Here is a 19,893-nt window from a genome sequence, read left to right as displayed (position 1 = left end):
AAAGTGCCGCGAGGAATGATGCATATATTAACACAAAAACAGTGCTACTTAATGTCTTTGAAGAAGAAATATTCACAACGCTAGACTTGTAAGTTGCATGCAAGATATGATGTGTACATGCCGCCATCTAATGGTTATAATGTTAATTGCACATAAAAACGGCATTTACATATGAACGTTCCCCTAAATAAATCGCTTCTTGAAAATCAACTAAAAATGAATATATGAAACACAAGTGAATTCTAACAGTGATAAAATAATACAGCAGGACCCATGATTCATGAGATAGATGGTTATAGTTGGGAAAAAACGATATATATTTTTTACAAGTAAGGAGGGATATTGTGCCGAATGTATATCCCAAAAATAAACTCTACATATACAGTATATATATATATATATATATATATATATATATATATATATATATATATATATATATATCCCTAAAAGGATTAGATTATACGCTATCATCTATATCAGCGGTGCGCAAACTGGGGGGCAGAAGAATTTGTAGGGTGGGCGTGGGCGGTTACAGAGGCCCTGCACTCTTCCCCACTGCATTTAAATTAAATGCCGGGGGAGGCGTGAGGCCTCTGCAACTCTTTGTAACCTGCTCTCTACGGGTCAAATGACGCGGCGGGGTCACCAGACGTGACGTCACATGACCCGCGACGTCATTTGACGCCGAGTCATTGGGAGAGGGAGGGGCGCAAACGCTGCGGCTCCCAGGCAGGGGGGGGGCGCAACTCAAGAAGTCTGCACACCCCTGATCTTTACGGAGAACAGAACGTAACATCTTTCCTGATTCGTCACCCATTCAATGTACTTCAAACTCCTTACCCGCTGGTGATATCCTCGCTTCTCATATTCTTGCCCAGAACATCCCCGTCGCTCATGTAACCCGTGGCCTCGACATTGATGCTTTCCATATCCATTTCATCTCCGCCCTTGTCCGAGACGCCCGCGTGGCCCATGTTGCTCCCCCTTGATGCCAGCTGTCTCCTGAGAGGTGCCGAATACATGTACCGCCCAGGCTCGCAGTTGATGAAGCGGCTGGCATTGGCTCTCGGCGGATACCCGTTGCCCATGGATGGAGCGTCGCCTGCCTGCAGACGAGGGCTGGTGTGTCCAAGTCTCCATGATAAGGGCGTTGTCCTGGCCGCCAAACTAAGCATGCTGCATCCACTTATTTCTGTAGTAACATTGCTGTCAAACGTGGTCTCCAATGTGCTGACAAATGACAAAAAATTGATTATTTTAGGCATCTTATCCAACATCTGTTACAAATAAAAAACATTAGGATAAATCTCATACATGTTTAAAAAAGTGTCCCTGAGACCAAAAGATCCTAACTTTGTTAGCTACCAAAACATAGATCAGAGCATAAATCAAAGTACAGTATATTTAAAAATATGGTCTATCTTGGTTTCTGTCTTACTAATTCTCATTTAAAAAAGTTACACACGGTGGGGTCCCTGATGTTTCCCATGTAATCACCCACAAACTGCCCGGCAGAACACTAGATAAATGTGGCATTCGAGATGTGATGAAAACTGTACAATCAAAGCAAGTATCTTCTTTCCTGTAATGACAAGGCATCCTACCCCATCGCTATTTTATTTTGTACCCCCTAACCCCTCCCCATACTTGCTGCAAATATTCAATAAAAACAAAGATGGAAAAAAATAATAATAATCAGAAGTTGAGAATTGAATTAAATGTTGTGTGTACGCTATGACTTGTAACAAGCGATTTAAAAGGTGATTAAAAGTTGTTGTATTTTCAACAAGATATTTTACGAGATCCGTATGTTAAACGGGAGTATGGAAAATTACTCCTCTAGGTGAAAGGTTAATCCCTCTAGTGGATGGGAAGAGGTGAATATGCCCCAGTATAAAACATTATACTCCATGATGTGGGTTCAAAATACACCAGGTTGAGCAGTAATCCAATACGCAATTAATAACATAAAAATAGACTTAAAAGTAAACATTGCCCCATGAATAAAAAGATGTAGATCAGTAAATTACTTTGAAACATCGAGCCAGTTCGGATGCTAAGGCAATGGGAAGAGTAGTTTTGGTAATGAAAGTATTCTGTCCAATCAGAACACCCACATCATATTTTATTTTTGTAGCATATTTCAAACAGAGAAGGTAACATTACAGACAAACAAATAGCTTATTATAGCGTAACAAATTATAGCTTAACAAATAGGCTTATTTAAAAACAAATCTGTATCTTCTTAATGCTGAACAATTCAAGCTGTGTACATCTTTATAAAGGTCAATTACAGGTTATTTGGTAAAATGATTTTTTTAATTTCTGGAACATACCCCTGAAACCTGTCTACATTCTATAGAATTATCTATTTATTTCAAACTCTAGTTTAACGTCAATAAGTCACCTGCAAGCTTTCTAAACATTTACAATGCTGACACCCAGACCAACTCACACTACGTTTTCCATGTGGAATCTCAGAGCTGTCTTGCATCGTGCAGAATTACATACATCTCTCTTCTTACATATGACATCTTGAGTTACAGGACAAAATACAATGACATGCCGGAAATTGGAGAAATAACGAGGGCCCCATTTTGAGTCAGAAATGTCACGTCCCAGAGTTGGTCTGTATTTTAAGAGCCTGTCTCTGGGACCAGAATACAGATGCCATTACTTTGTAGACACTCACATGTTTATTAAAGGAGCAATTTGTGCATAAGGCTGCGTCCATAGGACTGCAGCCGTGCGGAGGCGCGCGGAGGCTGAGGGAAAGCGAGTGCTTTCCCTGGCCACGCTCCACGCGCCGTCCGGGGGCATGTCGGGGCCGGGGGGCAGGGGCTCACTGCCGAGCAGCAGCGCGCCTCAGCACGGGTCAGCGCCTAAGCGTTGACCATGCCCGAGGCCTTATCCTGCATGTGTTTTTGTATTTGTTTTAATAAATCGGTGCTGTAGTATTAGATAATACTTACTACATTTTTTTTAAATGCATCTCTTAAATGCCATTTGTTATGCGTTGTAGTATACTGTGCATCCTTTGATTCCTATAGCACATCTCCCCAGCAGTGTAAGATCTTTGTAACACCTTTCTGTTTGTGATTATTTGTTGCCAATATACCCTGCAGTTTGAGCTGCAAACTGTAACAATAGATAATGTAAGCTTAGTAATATAAGAATACATTGTAGCTGCTGAGTTACACCGACTGAAGCATTGATTAAAAATGAAAGGCAGCAATTAAGCGAACCCTGGGAAGCAGGATCTTTGCTGATCGATCACAGGAGAACGAATCGATCAGCGGCTTTCAATTATGGTAATCAAAGGCTGCATATATTTTAAAAAAAAATGAAATGCTTTTTTGTTTTTGTTTTTAGTGCCGCTTGATTTGCAAGAACTGTTTGTAGGTTATGGAATAAGTGGCGTAGGGCATATCTATCCTTGTGGAGTTACATATGTAGGCAGCTGTTACAAAATACAAAAGCAAAATGATATGCTCTTTGTACATTAGAAAGCTATATTACGGTATATTAGGTGTCTCTCTGCAGTCCTCACTCATTCCTTAGAGAGCACTAGAAATCTAAATTGTTCTATTCATACTCAGTCGTTTTAGGTCCAGAAGCCAAGAATCACTATAAACAGACAGATTTGCTAGAAGTATCTGCTATGCCGGACAGAAGCAAATGAGTATTTAAAAAAGGTGCACATGAAGCACATGGACGAAGGTCAGACAAGCTCTACCTGTGAGTGATCTGTGTCCCCCTTAGGCTTGACATGGTCTCCTCCAAGTTCTGTCGAAGATCTGCGATGTTTTTAACCGTTCGCAATCTTCGTGTTTCAGGATCTTCCCCTGAAAAGGGTAGGTAGAAGCATCAAACATATTGAAATGTGTCTAAATGACACAGAATGGTCCTGTTATTCCTGTTATATAAAACAGAGCTGGCCGTTCTAGCCAAGGAAGCTGTGATGAGGGTAAAACACAAATATCTTACAAAGCGTCCATGCTATTGAGGGAGCTGGTTTTCCATTCATTTGAGATTGTATTTTGCCTCGTCCCATTCATTTTTAAAGTAAGAGTTCTGCTAAAACAAATAAATGGCATTGCTTAAAGGAAAACATTCAATACAGTGCCATGAAATAAAACTTGCCCATATGAGACTATATAACATATTAATACCATGCTGTTTATATATTTGTGATCCATCGAATTTATATTGTGATATATTCATTAGGAATCATGTTGGCTTAAACCGTAAGATACATAACAACTGTACATGAACTCAAGGTGCAACCAGTTGGGGAATATGAAAGCATGGTTCAGAGCACTATTGGTTAATAAGCTTTATTTATTTATACATATTTTACCAGAAAATAATATATGGAGAGTTACCTCTCGTTTTCAAGTATGTCCTGGGCACAGCGTAAAGCTGATAACATTACAAGTTACCGTTACATACATGTTTAAAGTAGGAAACAGCCGAAGGAACTGAGACAGAAAGCAGATTTGGGGGACTCTGGAAATTGTCACAACAGTGCGGTGTTCGGTAAGAGAAGGAAGAGCGACCGGTTTCTTTATAGAATGTGGGGACTATATCCAGGTTTTTTGAGGTTGGTCTAAGGAGATAAGTGCTGTGTACAGAAGGAGTGAGAAGCCGGCTCAGGTAATTGGGTAACATGTCCAGAAAAGAATTGAGGGTAAAACAAGAAGTTTGTACATTGCGTCAGGACTCAAGGGATAGCCAACCTAATTCAGTTATCTTAGACCCAATGGTGGGTGTTCATGTTATAAACTAAGGCAGAAGGGCATATTGAGTTGTAAAGAATGTCAAGTTTGCGGAGGTGAATTTGGGGTGCTGTACCATACACTATAGACCCATAGTCAATAATTGGCATTAGCATCTGCAGTGCAATGCGCTTTCTGACCAATGGGCTAAGGTACAATTTATTTCTATAAAGTACACCAGTTTGGGATAGATTTTGGATGCCAGTTTGTCAATATGCAAACCTAATGTTAAATTGGAGTCTAACCACATACTCAACTATTTAAATCTACTGAAGCTACCAGATCATGTACTAAATCAGTAGCTGTGTCACGGGAAGCTTACGACTCAAACACCATAGTTACTGTTTCGTCAGTGTTTAAGAACAGTGTGTTTTGGGCTAACCAGTTTTCAACCTTTGAAAAATCAGATTGCAGCACATTTTCAAGGACAGTGAGGCTGGGACGGCGTGCATATAGGATAGTATCATCAGCATACACATGCATGAGCAGGTCATTTATAAAGACAGAAAAAAGTAGGGGTCACAGGAGAGAGCCTTGAGGGACCCCACAAGTAATATCAAAGTTGGAGCCTGATGTAGACACATGTTGGGATCTTCCTGATAAATAAGAGTTAAACCAGTTTAGAGCATTGGGTCCAATTTCAGCGTACTGGAGCTTGCGTAACATAAGGTACATAAGGTTACTGTGTAGTTGCAGCAAGTAGCTCTCGGCTTCAAAAGAAAAAGTGTACAAATACTGTAATTATTAGAAATGGACAAATGTGTTGAAATTCACGTCAATGGTTTTTTTTTTCTTTTTTTCATTTTCAAAAGATTTGCAAATATTTTGAATACATTTTCCAGGCCAAATTTGAGATACATTGTCCACTTTTGCCATACCAAATGTCATTTGCTGTTTTTTTGCTTCTTAATTTTTAAACATTTGTGTCGGCTATTTTCGAACTCCACTGATATTGTTAATATTCAAAAATGCCCAAATTGTGTTTTTGTAGCAAATTCAAACTATGTGGAAAAATTCACCCGTCTCCAGTGATTATTGCATTTTCATGTTCATTTTCCAGATGAGCACTTCTAAGGCTTGTAATATAGTACGCTATATGGCGCTGTGCGTGCACGAGCGTTTAGTGTCTATAGGGCAAGCGGTGATACGCACGGCAAGGAGGCGTGGCTATGACATCACAGCATTAGGCCGCACTGTGATTGGCTCACAGCGTCACGTGGCGCGGCAACAGCGCGAAAATACAAATTTCTCTTATTTCCTCAGATCTACTGCGCCAACGCTCACGGCCGTGCGAGTATTAACTATAGCAACGTCAGGCTCACACAGGCAATTATCGTTGCGCGCACTATATTACAGGCCTTAGTAACAGCTATTGCACAACAATCTTGAAATTACATTATTCTCACTTCCTTTGAAAATGTTAATACACATTTACCCAAAATTGCACCTCTCTCAAACATTACATTGTGATAGGGCGCTATTGCACCACTGATTTCACTGGGAGTTTCCGTGCAATCGCTTCCCGATCGACACTATCGCACTTTATGGAATAACCCGCGCCGTGTTTTCAATGAGAAAGTCACTGGACTGATGCATTGTTTCAACACATTATTTCGATGTCTCCATAAAATAGCAGGTGGCATGAAACACCCAAGTCTCAGCATTATTTTGTGGCATTTTGGTTGTGTCACATTTAAAATTGTACGTGCTCCAAATACTTACCAGACAGGTCTTCTAAACAAGGCTGTCCTGTTTTACTGTAAAGGGTGGGTTCCATGTTTACTCCTCCCGGGCTGGTCTCGACTGATAAGTTTCCCTCGCTGTCTGCCTGCGACCTGTACAGAATAAATACACAATGAATTGCAAATACTTCAGACAGAGACATTTTTTTTAAAGAAGCAGCCAGACATTATCCGTAGGGCCCTGCTCCACCTAGCAGAGCGGCAGACAGATTCTGCATAATTCAACGGTCCCAGGACGAGCTGGAAATGGACAGAGGTCCACTCAACTGTGCAAATGAAAAATTCACAGTAAAATGTAGCTTCACACGGAATGGTTAACCAGCTAGCTGCACTATATGAACAGATAACAAAGGCAAGAACACCATGTCATATGTAGAAACGACATCACTGCCAGGGCAACTCCAATCTCAACTCCAGTCCTCAAGACCCCCCCTCACTTCCCCCCCCCCCCCCAAACAGGTCAGGTTTTCAGGATATCTCAGCTTCAGCACAGGTGACTCAATCAGAGGATAAGTCTTTGACTGAGCCTCTGATTGAGCCACCTAAGCAAAAGCAGAGACTGATTGAACCACCTGTTCTGAAGCAGGGACTGATTGCACCACCTGTGCTGAAGCAGTGACTATTTGAGCCATCTGTGCTGAAGCAGGGATATCTTGAAAACCTCACCTGTTGGGGGGGGGGGTCTTGAGGACTGGAGTTCAGAACCCCTGCAGTAATGCATATTTTAAATAAGAAATACAGAACAGTAGCACTGTACTTGCTATGGACCACAGCAGATTTAACTAAATAAAGCCACAGATAGGATAATCTGTTTAGGATCATCTTTTATGAAGACCGCTTTGTACTGGATTGTTGCTTTAGGCAGACTATTTATACAGGTTGTTTAAATTTAGTAAGTGTATGGAATCTCATGCTAGTTTGACAAGTTGGAAAAGGATAGGCTGTTCTTCATTGTGCCTGGCTTCTAACTCCTTTCTCCTTTTACAGGAAATCCTCTCCACCTTTAACCTAGAAACTGCCCATACTGCAATGCCTTGTAGGACTTGCCAGCAGTAAAGGGTATATCTTAAAGGGTAACCTTGCACATCAATAACAAGCCACCGAATCAAAGAAGATCTTAACAATTTCAAGCTGGGACATAAAAAAAAAACCTACGTTGTAAAATGAGCATGCTGTGATGTAAATGGCAATATCTGTAATAACTGCAGGTGATGAAGCACTTCTATCTGCTTTCTTTCCTTTGGAGACCAGTCACTAATTCATTAAGGGACCCCTACTGTACATTTCCATGGTACACCAATTAATCTAACCCCAGCCCTCCAGGGCCACCAACAGGTCAGATTTTAAGGCTTTGGCACAGGTGGCTCAATCAGTGGCTCAGTCATTGACTGCACCCCCTGTGCTGAAGCAGGGATATCCTTAACACCTCACTTGTTGGTGGCCATTGAGGACTGTAATTGGCCACCCCTGCTCTAAACCGTGCCAGACAAACCTACGCTGCAAGAGATGGTTCATGTGTTTTTGTTTTGGTTCTAGAGCAGTTGCACATGACACCATGCGTGGCCCATTCATATACAATGATCTTTTCACTTAATTGTGATAAAGAATTATTTACCTGTACATGAAAGGAGCAACGGTGGCAGTGTTTGGATGGTTATATTGCTGCTGTGGCTGAGGTAGCTGAACACTGACCGTATTACTTCCTGTTGTCTGTGTAACACTATTTGTCCCGTTAACAGGCTGGGCGCTACCACTTGAAGACATGCATCCCATGCCTTTTCCTTCAGAGGAGGCCAAACTTGAAGTAGAGCTTGAGTTTCTACTGTCAAGCTGGGTTTTCTGGAGAGCGAGCCCAGAGCCAGGCTTCCCGCTGCGGCTTCTCTCCCCTTCCTTTGCAGATGTTGGGGCACTTGAGGATTTCCCTGGGGTGTTTTTAATTCCTGGTTTTGGTATTCCACTATGCGGAGGGGCTGAGGCCTCTTTCTTGGCGTTGCTCGCCTTCCCCCCTTTGGGGATAAAGCTAGCAATCTTGGAGGACTTTTTTGGCATCTCTGTGGTAGTTGCAACTTGTTCTTCTTTTGGCTCTTCCTTGATCTCTGGCTTTTCAGCAACAGACATCCTTTTGGAAACATCTTTACTTTTCTCCTTCTCTTTCTGTTTGTCCTTCTCTTTCTCACTGCCCTTTGGGGAGCTCTTCTTGTTTGTCAGAGCACGGCCCAGTGTCCTTTGAGCGATGCCTTTCAGTGCGATTTTAGGGCTGTTGGAAGATGGACTTGTGTTGTTTGCATTTCGTGCTGCTGCTTCCATTTCCTCTGCTTCTTCAAAGCTGGGAAGAGCCTCCAGCCTTTCACAGCTAGTATCCCGGGACCCCTCTAGAGTAGACCCTCCAGCTTTGGAGGCCCCTTTGCTATTAAATAATTTTAACTTTTCCAGCATGGATTTTTGACTGTTCGGAGCAGGCTTGGTAGGTTCGGGCGATTGCTTTGGAGAGTCCGGCGCCAGCTGCTTAACAGATAATATGGAAGACGTTGCGGTGTGTTTAGCGCTGAGGGACTTACTGCGCCATGGTTTACTTGTTGAGTTAGGCTGGGGTATGGCAGAGGAGTTATTACAGCTAACAGTGCTGCTGCTACTACTGAGAGAGGATAGGCCATTCTCGCTCATTCCCGTCTCTTGTGAGACGATGCTCTCTGCTGGTCCTGAAAGAAACAGAAAACACGAACCATGGTTAAACAACATCATTTATTTAGATCACTCAGACCTGTAGCTGTGAGAACATTGATGTAAACAGCATTTATTTAATTGATTTAGCAAGGTAGTTTAGTAATTATAGTAGTTGATAGTATTAGCGGTATAGCATTGTAGTACTGAAGCAAATAACTTCTTTCTACATATTAATCTTCTGTTCTTGAAGCAATGTCATGGAAAAGGCCCCTCTAAACAGTACGATAGCAATCCTTGCACTCCTCCGTGTATGGCAGGGCTCTGCAACAGGCAGCCCACAAACGGTCTTGATGTAGCCCTTGGACGCTCTCCTCTTGCTAACTTTATACTAGTTGCTTAGGTAGCTAGGTGCTGTTTATTACACGGAAACTCACTTGTAAGGCTTGGGACATGGTCAGCGCTTAAGTGCTGAGCCGTGCTGCTGCTTGGCACTGAGCCCCTGCAGCCGCAATGAGAGCGGCTTTAGCAGGGGCTCGCGCACGCGTCAGCACGCTTGGGGAAGCGTGTGTCTGACGGCGTTTTGAAATTTCCCCGGTTGCCGGAGCGCAGGGCCGGTCACGTGAGCGGTTCGCCCAACGAGGGCGAACCAGCTCCGTGACGTCACTGGCCCGCCCCTGTTCCGCCCCCTGATGGCACGCTGTGTAAGGCCAGGGAAAGCACTGCATTCCCTGAGCCTCAGCACTGTTTAAAGGCACTATGTCCCAGGCATAATAAGTTAAAGCAATGTATGTATGTATATATAATGTGTATATATATATATATATATATATATATATATATATATATATATATATATATATATGCAAATATAACTGTATGCTCATCTGCATGTCTTAGGAAGGTCTGCAACCCCGCTATATATATAGTACTGATGTTATAAATGCTTGCAAAACGTTAAAACAGAATTTTTTTTTAAAGTCTTTATATGTATCTAAAATGACATTACAATACGCGTGTGGCCATTCCACTCATAAATGTATTCTGATCTGGCCTGTTATCAGAACTAGTTATCAGACCATTGCTGGTCTTAATTTCCAGCATCACCTTTTCCTTGTTGCACCTCTTATGCTGCAGCCCCGCTGGTGCCGACTGCGCTCATGCTTGAGACCAGTGATGTCACCAGCTTTCCAAGCATGAGCGCCGGGTGCCCTGGCTATTTTGCAAGCACGCCGGGGGGGAGGGGGGTGGGGCGTTGCGGGCAAGATGAGCGCGCTTCAAAGTCTCTTTTTTTGTTTGTTTACTTAAGCGCCAAGCGTGAGTGAGCCAGTGCACGAGCCCGCGCGCACACCGCGTGGACCGGACAATTTCAATTGCCGAAACTAAACTCGGCAAGCACCGCGCGGTCAGCGCTTGCATGGACGCAGCCTTAGAAATGTTAGCACTTAATTTTAAGACACCGACACGTTCCGCAGCACAGTACAAGGAGCCTGAGAGACAACAATATAACAAAATGTCAAGATGGCACATAGCAGTACAAATGGTTAGAAAGTCTCTTCTACAAGATGCTTCTAATACAGGGGGGCTCAACACCAGCCCTCTAGCCCCCTCAACAGGTCAGGTTTTCAGGATATCCCAGCTTCAGCACAAGTGGCTCAATCAGAGGTTCAGCCGCAGACTGAGCCTCTGATTGAGCCACTTGTACTGAAACAGGGACTGATTGAGCCACCTGTGCTGAAGCACGGATATCCTGAAAACCTGACCTGTTGGGGGGGGGGGGGACTGGAGTTGAGCACCCCTGCTCAATAGACAAGGAGGCACTTGGCAATTGCTGGGAGATGGTTCCAATCTGCAAGGAGAGTCTTTGGCTGAAGACTCCTCTAACACTGAATGGTTCACTTAATCAGTCAAGTATGTATTGTATGTCTTTATTTATATAGTGCCAAAAGTGTACTCAGCGCTTCACAAAGAATACAGTTTAGGGAATTTTAAAAATACAATAAGTGCAGCAAAATCAGAAAATGGGAAAGGAAATCCCTGCCCCAAAGAGCTTACAATCTAAGAGGTTAGAGGGGAAACTTACAGAGACAGCAGGTGAGGGAATAAGTGCTGTAGATGGGTGTGCTTGCCTACTATGGGTGGTATAAGTGACTGTGGGACAATAGCCATGAGTGCAGGCTTTTGGGATGCTTGATTTGTGAGGCGAGTTTTCAGGTTAGGCAGTGTTAAATGAAAAGGCTAACACCATTTACAGGGGAAGAGATGGCAGGGAGGCGTGGGTGAGATCAGGTGTGTATGTCTGGCTTCAGGCTTAGGGGAGATCCCCAGCAGCAGGGAGTAGATAGAGGGTGTGAATAGAGGATTTTGTGGGTGTTTTTTTATTGAGGGGTAAAGAAGTTGTTGGGAGAGAGGTGTATAAATAATGGTGCAGTGGGGAGTGGGGAAGTTGGAGAGAACAGGGACATTCACAAAGGAGTGAGGAAACAGTAAACAGAAAAAGCAATAGAGAGGGCATAGTGAGATACAGGAGAGACTTCCCAGTTACTGGAGGATAGGAAGAGTATGTATGCCAATTATACAAACAAAATTGTGAGACCAATACCTTGCCTCTTGTGTGTTGCTTTGTCTCCCTACACTTTCTCTGTCGAGACTTTCTTGCCGAAGTTCACAGTTACTATCAGTCCCTTCCCTTACACTGCTCATGTTTCTGATTAACTCCTTGTTCTGTACAAATATGAAAGTACTCAGCACCCTTCTGAGAACGGAGACTTTCCCCAGCAACAGCAAAATAAACTCGATATGACACTGTCCTTTTTTTTAAAGCTTTTATTTAAAATATACATCAGATCCATTTTTCGTTTTCAATGGAAGCTCTGTGTGCTGAGTTCTATAAATCATGAGCCTTGCAAACCGCACAAGGGCTGTTTAGCTTCATTTTCAGCTGCTCTGCTAAGATATGCCTCCGTTAACCACTGAAACGTGATCCAACCCAGACTCACTGATGCCTGAGCACATACATCTTCCTGACAGCACGCATGGATTTCCTTAATGGCGGTCAATGTCCTCTTGAAAAGAAATAATCACATGGATTGGGCAGATCACTTATTTAGCAGAAACCTAAAAGTGGAAGCCACCATGAGCATCAGAAAAGGCAGCAGAACCTGCAGTCTGAATTGCTATAGGGATAACCTGTAAGCCAAGGAGTAGATGCTTTAGGCCTGGGACCCTGTGCGCCCGGCGGCGCGGGCGGCCACACGCGAGTTCCCCACCAGCAGGGGAATCCTGCGGAGCCGGTCCCCCCTGGCTGCACAGCTCACTACACGCTGTGACGCGTCAGCCACTACGGGATACCCCCCCCGGTGTGGATGTGTTTTATGGCTAGAGGTGTCAAAAGGTTCCTGAAAGCAAGTGATGAAAGAGTGTGTGTGTGTAACAGTGTGAATAAAAATGAATGGAGAGCCCACAGTATATACAGTGCTTTACAAAAGGTGTGTGTGGAGTGGGAGTGGATATAAATGGTGTGGGTAGGTGTGGAAATGTGAGAGATTGTAGCACAACTAAAAGTGTGGGTATCATCAGTGTGAGGTTGGTTGTAATGGCTAAGCTGGTTTGAGACTATAGACTAGGTAATCACCACAATTATTAAGGTTATGGTGGGTAAAAAAAAGTGACAAAAACCCTCCACATAGCCATTACAACCAACCTCACACTGATGATACCCATCAAGGTTGAAACATGTCTGTGAGTGGGTTTAATGGCTTTGCATCTCATCCCAGCCTCTGTCTAAAAGCTGTGTTTAAAACAGCATGCATTGGCTTGAGGATTTGCTTGTGTAATACGAGCTTGAGACAAAAGGTGGCACTGAGTGCTCATTTGCATGTCATTTCCCAGAATCCCTGGCTGCAGTGGAAGCGCTGTATGCTGGGCGATAATGGGGAAAGACAGGGTTGCAGACCTGTCTAAGACATGCAAATGAACATACAGTAATATTTACAGTTGCTATATATATATATATATATATATATATATATATATATATATATATATATATATATATATATATATATATATATATATATATATATATATATATATATATATATATATATCTTTGGTAGGGTTTTTAATATATAAAGTAAGCAATATAAACTATGTTTATGAAAAGTGTACGTAAAAATAAATAAATCATTATATATATATATATATATATATATAAAAATATATATACATATAATATATATATATATATAATATATACATACATACATACATATATACAGTGTTCGACAAACCTATACATTTGCTCGCCCCGGGCGAGTGGATTTAACCCCCGGGCGAGTAAATATTGGCCCAAGCAGCACACGTTTGGTACTAGGTGGCGAGTAGATTTTTTGGTGATTTGTCAACCACTGCATATATATATATATATGTGTGTGAATAGGAAGCGCCATGTTGAAACTTTGGTGATGTCATTTATGATACAGGAACTTCCAGCTATCCTAGACATTAGTGACATTTCACATAAACTTGAACTCTCCATAAATGGCAGGAAAATACAATGTAACTAAATGATATAGCAGAATGGAAATTTATACGACTGCTGATACATCACTGCTAAAGGAAACGCGGTCTCCAACGACAACACTGCTAATGCAACTCAGTCTCCAACGTCAACTACATTATATTTAAAATCTTCTGAAACGGTGCCCTCCTGCTGTTACCCAATGGTCCTCATCACGGGCAGAGCTTTAAATGGCATCACAGCAGGTGACATCAGAGAGATGCAGAACAACTGAACATGGCAGCACACAGCAGAAACCCATCAAGTCTACTACTTTGTATGATTTAGCCGGATTATTTTGTTGTTATTTAGACCTTTACTGCGACATTAGACACGTAGTTATTACCTTACGTGGAAACATTCATGTTTTTCTCTCTCGGGGTTTAGCCTGCCTTAAATTAAATGGTACTTTTTTATTTTATATCTTCCCTTTTTTCATCCCAATCACTGGCAGATGTTTTGGGAGTTTACCGTTTCAGAGAAACAGTGTTGAAAACTTTTCTTGGACGACCAAATTGAACGTTCCAAGAAACACCTAATAGCTCAGCTGAATCGTCACTACATTCCTACCTTATTTAAATACCAACTACCAAAGGCACATGGAAAAGGGTATACCACGTTTTTGATACTTGGGTGCTTTCAGTCACTGAAAATTCTGTACAAGTTGTACTGGGGCCATACAGAGGTATAAAATCCCCTTGGAAATGGGCAGAGGGCAGTTCCTGACCAACCAACTTTGATGGGCGCTCCTGAGTTTCTACATGGATTGTTGCTGGTGCACATCTGTTGATAAACTGCACTATGGGGGGTTATATAGCAGAAAGGTACCATTTGCATCAGACCCAGAGCAAACATTTAGCATCAGCATCAATTCGCACCAGGGTCATGGGTATGAATAATGTTAATTTTGCTTCTTACATTTGGCGCAGATTAATTTGAAGTACACGCTTACGTCACCTAAACCTGGCTCATTTACTTGGAAAAAAGAGGAAAATTGTATAAATCACAGGCGCAACTTTTGATACATCTCATGCCTCACATAACCTGCCCCCAAAATGCTCATGGTGCAAATGGAGCAAATTGACCAGAGTAAAAAATGACACTTTGCACTTGTTTTGGAGCACTGTTTCAGTTTGAGATAAACAACCTGTAATAATTGTAAAAATATATATATATTCTTTTCTCTAATGGATTCAGTTGTCTGAGCCCGCCATCGCGGGCGTTATCCTTTGGCACTGGGACATCCGAGGTGCCAACTGCTTCAACCAAGATGGCAGTGATCTGTGGACACGTCGCCACAAGCAAGATGGCCGAAATTCAGGAATTGGCTTCACTTGCCCTTAGCCAAGGTAGAGACTGAAATTAGCTACACCTGAGCCAAGTCTTTATAAAGGAGCCATTTTCAACCAGCCAGTGCCATGCAAGGTGGCTGATTTCTTTTGTATTCAGTCCCCGTTTGTTCTCTGCTTTGTCTTTAGCCTACCCTGACCCTCGTCTGGATTTTGACTTTGCCTTGTCTTCCTTCGAACCTGGACTTCTTCCGTCTGCCCTGAAATTGGACCGTGATCTCGAGTACCCTTTCTCTGGCTGCTCCGAATGTGGACCGTGACCCTGATTACACTGCTGCACCATGTCCCGACGGAAGCCGGATTATCCCCATGATCAGGTCTCGGCCCCGAGGCCTGTGGTCAGTCCCCATATCCTGCCTCAGCCTTGTGGGTCAGCTTCCTGGGCAGAGACTAGCATCGTCACACCAATATCACTTTTCTTTACCATTTTTATGTCTCACTCACTTTGTGTCCAAAGGACCTTTATGTGATATGATGTCATTTGAAGTATAGAAAACACACCTCGTTTTAAAATCTACATTTCTATACAGAAAAAAAAAAGCCTGTAGATGAATGGAATTGTTGGTGAATGTGCCACAAACCACTACGGCAGTCCTCGGTTATCCAACGGAATCCGTTCTGGAAGTAGCGTTGGATAGTGAAACCGTTGTAAAGTGAGTCCCATAATCAGTGGCGGTGAGCGTCGGATGGTTGGTAAAGTGAAACGTTGGATAGCGAGGACTACCTGTAATTTATTATTATTATATAAGAATAATGCAACTGAGGCAGAAAAAACAGCCAAACGATCTCTGCATACCAAAAGTCAATGTCTCTGATAACAAAAATATAGTCATAATTCAAAGGCTTTTGATTAGCAAAATGAGGTCAGTGCTATGTAAGTTTAATGTGTTGGCACATTCTTTCATGGCAGAATTTCTATTAGCACACAAAATCCTTTTACCTAAATGTAAACATTTGGATAGCATGTGTGCATCAACACTCAGAGAATCCTAAAAAATAAATCTCCTTTTACATGAAATAGCCTCTACATTCTGACCTTTAGGGGAGAAGCTGTGTAAATTATCTGTTTTCTGACAATTTTAGGGTGAGGGGAATTCTTTAAATATTTGCTCCTGGTTTAGATCAGTGCACCAATTACCCAAGTTACACATTGGTGTTTTCCCACACAGAACATCGGATATGTTCACTTTCAACTGTGGTGTTTTTGCACCTGCTCACAAATGAGACAAAAGCCTTGGAGTCAAACAGCCATAAAGACACACTAAAAACAGGCTCACGAATACTTGCCAGAAGAGAATCATCAACATTAAAAAGTCTACATTTTCATTATTTCCATTTAAACAGGTTTACCAACTCAAAGAGGCAACCCTGATGTGTTATTCCGCAGCTCAGTGGGCAAAAGTCCCAGCAATAAAATGTTTTTGGCACTAATAAATGTCTACAATTAAACCATTGTTTTCATATATATGTCACCGCTTCACTGCTTTGCCATGAGTTGCAAGCCCCTTTTGCTTGGAAGGGATTGATTTAATCCTGTTTAAGATACACAAATACTGCAAACCTATACTAACGTTGTAGAATGATATACCAATATATCAATATTTCCCAGCCTTCTCCCCAAAGGGAATGAACTGGTAAACATAAGCAAACAAACTTAATGTATATTTGAATGGAATATTATCTTGTTGTTCCCAAAACCTGCTGTGGCTGGAGCTCCCCGAAGACAGGGTTCCGAGAAACTGGAAGACTGTCCATGATTTCTGGCATCTGAAGAATAACGAAGCCAAACGGTAAATGGGCTGGCAGTGCAAGAAGGGGGGACCAAGGCATCAACTGAATTCCAAATGACATCAAGAGGCTAAGACCATTCAGGGCAAGAAAGGAGGATGAAGCCAGGCAATGCATTGGAGCAATGTTAAAGAGACTCTTACCCCCACAACAATGGGAAGGTCAATGGGTGGACAGCATCCACAGTAGACAGAGAAGGGCTGAAGATGACACACACACATATATATACATATACATATATATAAATAAATGTGTATGTATATAGTCACTCTAATTTTCTTTCCACTTTCAAAATGACCGAATTGCTTAGTACAGGTTAATGGTCAAATAAGAAAGAGAGCAAGTGTTACAAAATCAACCAAGCTCCTAGCTTTCGCGAAGGCAAGGGATCAGGAGTGCTCTCACATCCAGGTATATATAAATGTGAGAAACACACAGATGGTGCAATAGACATTTGATACATATCTGTGTGTTTCTCACATTTATATATACCTGGATGTGATGTGTGCTCCGGATCCCTTGCCTTCGCCATTCGTACCTGGACTTGGATTGACTCCACTACAGGAGCGGCACAAATTCAGAGGAGAGCATCAGTTTAACATTCACTTTTTCACCAGTGTGTTCACTTGGTTTAATTTACGGTATTTGCGCTTGATGCTTTTGTCTTCGAGCTACTAGTTTTACCTGGAATGCATAACAAATGCAACAGGCAGGAAATCATGGCCATCATTTCCCAGGATTTGTCTTCCTAAATGTCAACCAACACATTTCGTTTGATATGGTATTTAGAAACAGTTGTAGTGAATGGGGCCTCATATTTGTCTCAATTGCTGGAAACTGAGCTGTGAAGCTAGACAATGCTCTCGGCAATTTAAGGATAGAAAACAATTGCTTCCTTGAAGTAATAATAATATAATAATAATGGTTTGTTCTTGTAAAGCGCTGCTAGTTTTACGTAGCGCTTTACAGAGACATTTTGCAGGCACAGGTCCCTGCCCCGTGGAGCTTACAATATATGTTTTTGGTGCCTGAGGCACAGGGAGATAAAGTGACTTGTCCAAAGTTACAAGGAGCCGACACTGGGAATTGAACCAGGTTCCCCTGCTTCAAACTCAGTGCCAGCAAAACATGAGATAACTTGACATCACTCATTATGTACTTCCTCCTTTTCTGTATTGTGGTATTGTCCCACATGAAACACTAGAATATGAATAGTAGATGTAAGTACGGTATGATAAATTAACTTGCGTTTACATCTATTATTCATGGGGTTTTGCCTATATTTATGGAATAAGAACCGAGAGAAATACTTTTAAAAATATATCCCATTTACCTTGAACTATGCTTTGAACAGAGAACTTCTTGTGAATTAGGTGTGTTACACATCGACATATCCTAAACTTCTTAATATCTAGTATTTAAAAAAAAAAAATAGCAAAAATAGTCTCCAAGTATAAGAAATGCATGCACTGATGGATACCACTGCAATACACTAAGGATTTGTGTTGCAATCTAGAAATAGTTTTACAGTTGAGTTGAGTAGAAGAACAGTTTATTTGTCTTCAGATTCGTTTAATTGAGATAACAGTCTATATGCGTCTGGCATTATGTACAAACTGCGCTTCCATCATTGTACCCATGTAAATCATCATGACACAACTCCTTTTTTTCCTCTTTTTGTTAAATCCTAAAGATTTCTCACATGAATGATTACAGAGGAGGCAGGGGAAACTCGGAGATCCGCAATCAGCCTACAATATAATATAATGCCGCCGCCGCACAAACTGAATGTTCAACTTGTCATATCTTATCTGCCCATTTATTGCTCAAAATATATATTGCAGAGGAAAATGGATCAGATTCCTCTAGCACTGACATTTAGGGTGTGCATAATATCAGCTTGTCCAGCCATGGATAAGCGGTCTTTGCTATTCCTGTTCTAAAAACATGACAATAAAAACAGAGCTTTGAACAGGACAAGAATGAGTCATGACTAAAAGGCTGCGGCGGGCAGGGAGCGGGCGCGCTGGCGCTCCTGCGTAGTGACATCACGCGCCCTGCTCGGCCGGGCGATATGTGGCCGGCTAGGTGCGCTCGCATCTGGTGGTGCGGCCATGACGTCTTGGAGCTGGTTCGCCCGCATTGGGTGAACTGCTCACGTGACGCGCTTGCAGGCGGCAATTCAAATTTGCTTGCTCTGCAGGCATCTAAGCACCGAGCAGGTGCAGGCGCTTGCCCACGCTGGCCACACACATTGCCTAATTGTGTTTCATAGCGGCCAGCGTGAGCGCGCCCGCTCAACGCCACTCTGGATGAGCCCTTAACCGTGAGTACAGAATAACGGAAATTAATTTACCTAGGACATGCTGTAGTAGCAACCACTATTTTGGGAATAAATCCATAGTCCCTATGAATACATATAGTGTATGCTCGTTAATAATTATTTATTACTATATCACAGAAGTTACTGGATCTCCATTTAAAACAGTCTACTATAACCAAAGAATTACCTGCACCAACAATGTCCAGCAAGGAATAAGTTAAAATTAATCTGTTGGGTGTTTTTTTTGTTAGTGATGCTTTTTTCCCCCCCTTCAGTCTGCAACCCTTTCCTTGAATTATTGCCAGGAAATATACCATAGATCACAACCATCTTTGTAGCTCTGATGCATAAACATTGTTCAACCCTTTGAAATGAGAAGAACATCCATACATATGTAATGGGCCCCTTTCTAAAAAGAAAAAACATCCTAACCATTTGAGCCCTATGCTTAAGATAATATCTAACACAGTTGGCGTGCTACAATCTATCTGGAGGAACACGTGATTTTAAAGGGACTGAAGAGTGATTTACTGCACTTTGTGGATTTCATACAGTAACTACACTTTTATCTTGTATGCGCTGTTTAAGATCGCCTAAGCCACTCTTGGCCAGTAACCAAGGATAAACATTTCTATCTAAATATGAAGCACTCTAAGATGATGGTTGCTAAATAAGGAATGGAACAACT

The 19,893-nt window shown here is 42.1% G+C and overlaps 1 protein-coding gene across 12 annotated transcripts in view; it reads right to left on the bottom strand.

Annotated features, from left to right (window-relative positions):
- NAV2 (neuron navigator 2) overlaps window positions 1-19,893 on the bottom strand; it is a 439,021-nt gene that overhangs the window by 95,491 nt on the left and 323,637 nt on the right. For all 12 annotated transcript variants that reach the window (XM_075567188.1, XM_075567187.1, XM_075567181.1 and 9 more), the window contains 4 exons: window positions 8,139-9,222; window positions 6,504-6,616; window positions 3,740-3,848; window positions 844-1,233 (listed from right to left, as the gene is read on the bottom strand). In XM_075567188.1, coding sequence (XP_075423303.1) covers window positions 844-1,233; window positions 3,740-3,848; window positions 6,504-6,616; window positions 8,139-9,222 — 1,696 coding nt within the window. The remainder of the gene's footprint in view (window positions 1-843; window positions 1,234-3,739; window positions 3,849-6,503; window positions 6,617-8,138; window positions 9,223-19,893) is intronic.

The sequence above is a fragment of the Ascaphus truei genome, chromosome 12 (assembly GCF_040206685.1).
Source record: "Ascaphus truei isolate aAscTru1 chromosome 12, aAscTru1.hap1, whole genome shotgun sequence".
Lineage (NCBI taxonomy): Eukaryota > Metazoa > Chordata > Amphibia > Anura > Ascaphidae > Ascaphus > Ascaphus truei.
The sequence above is the reverse complement of the archived record's forward strand: the minus strand, read 5'-3'. Positions and strand labels throughout refer to the sequence as shown.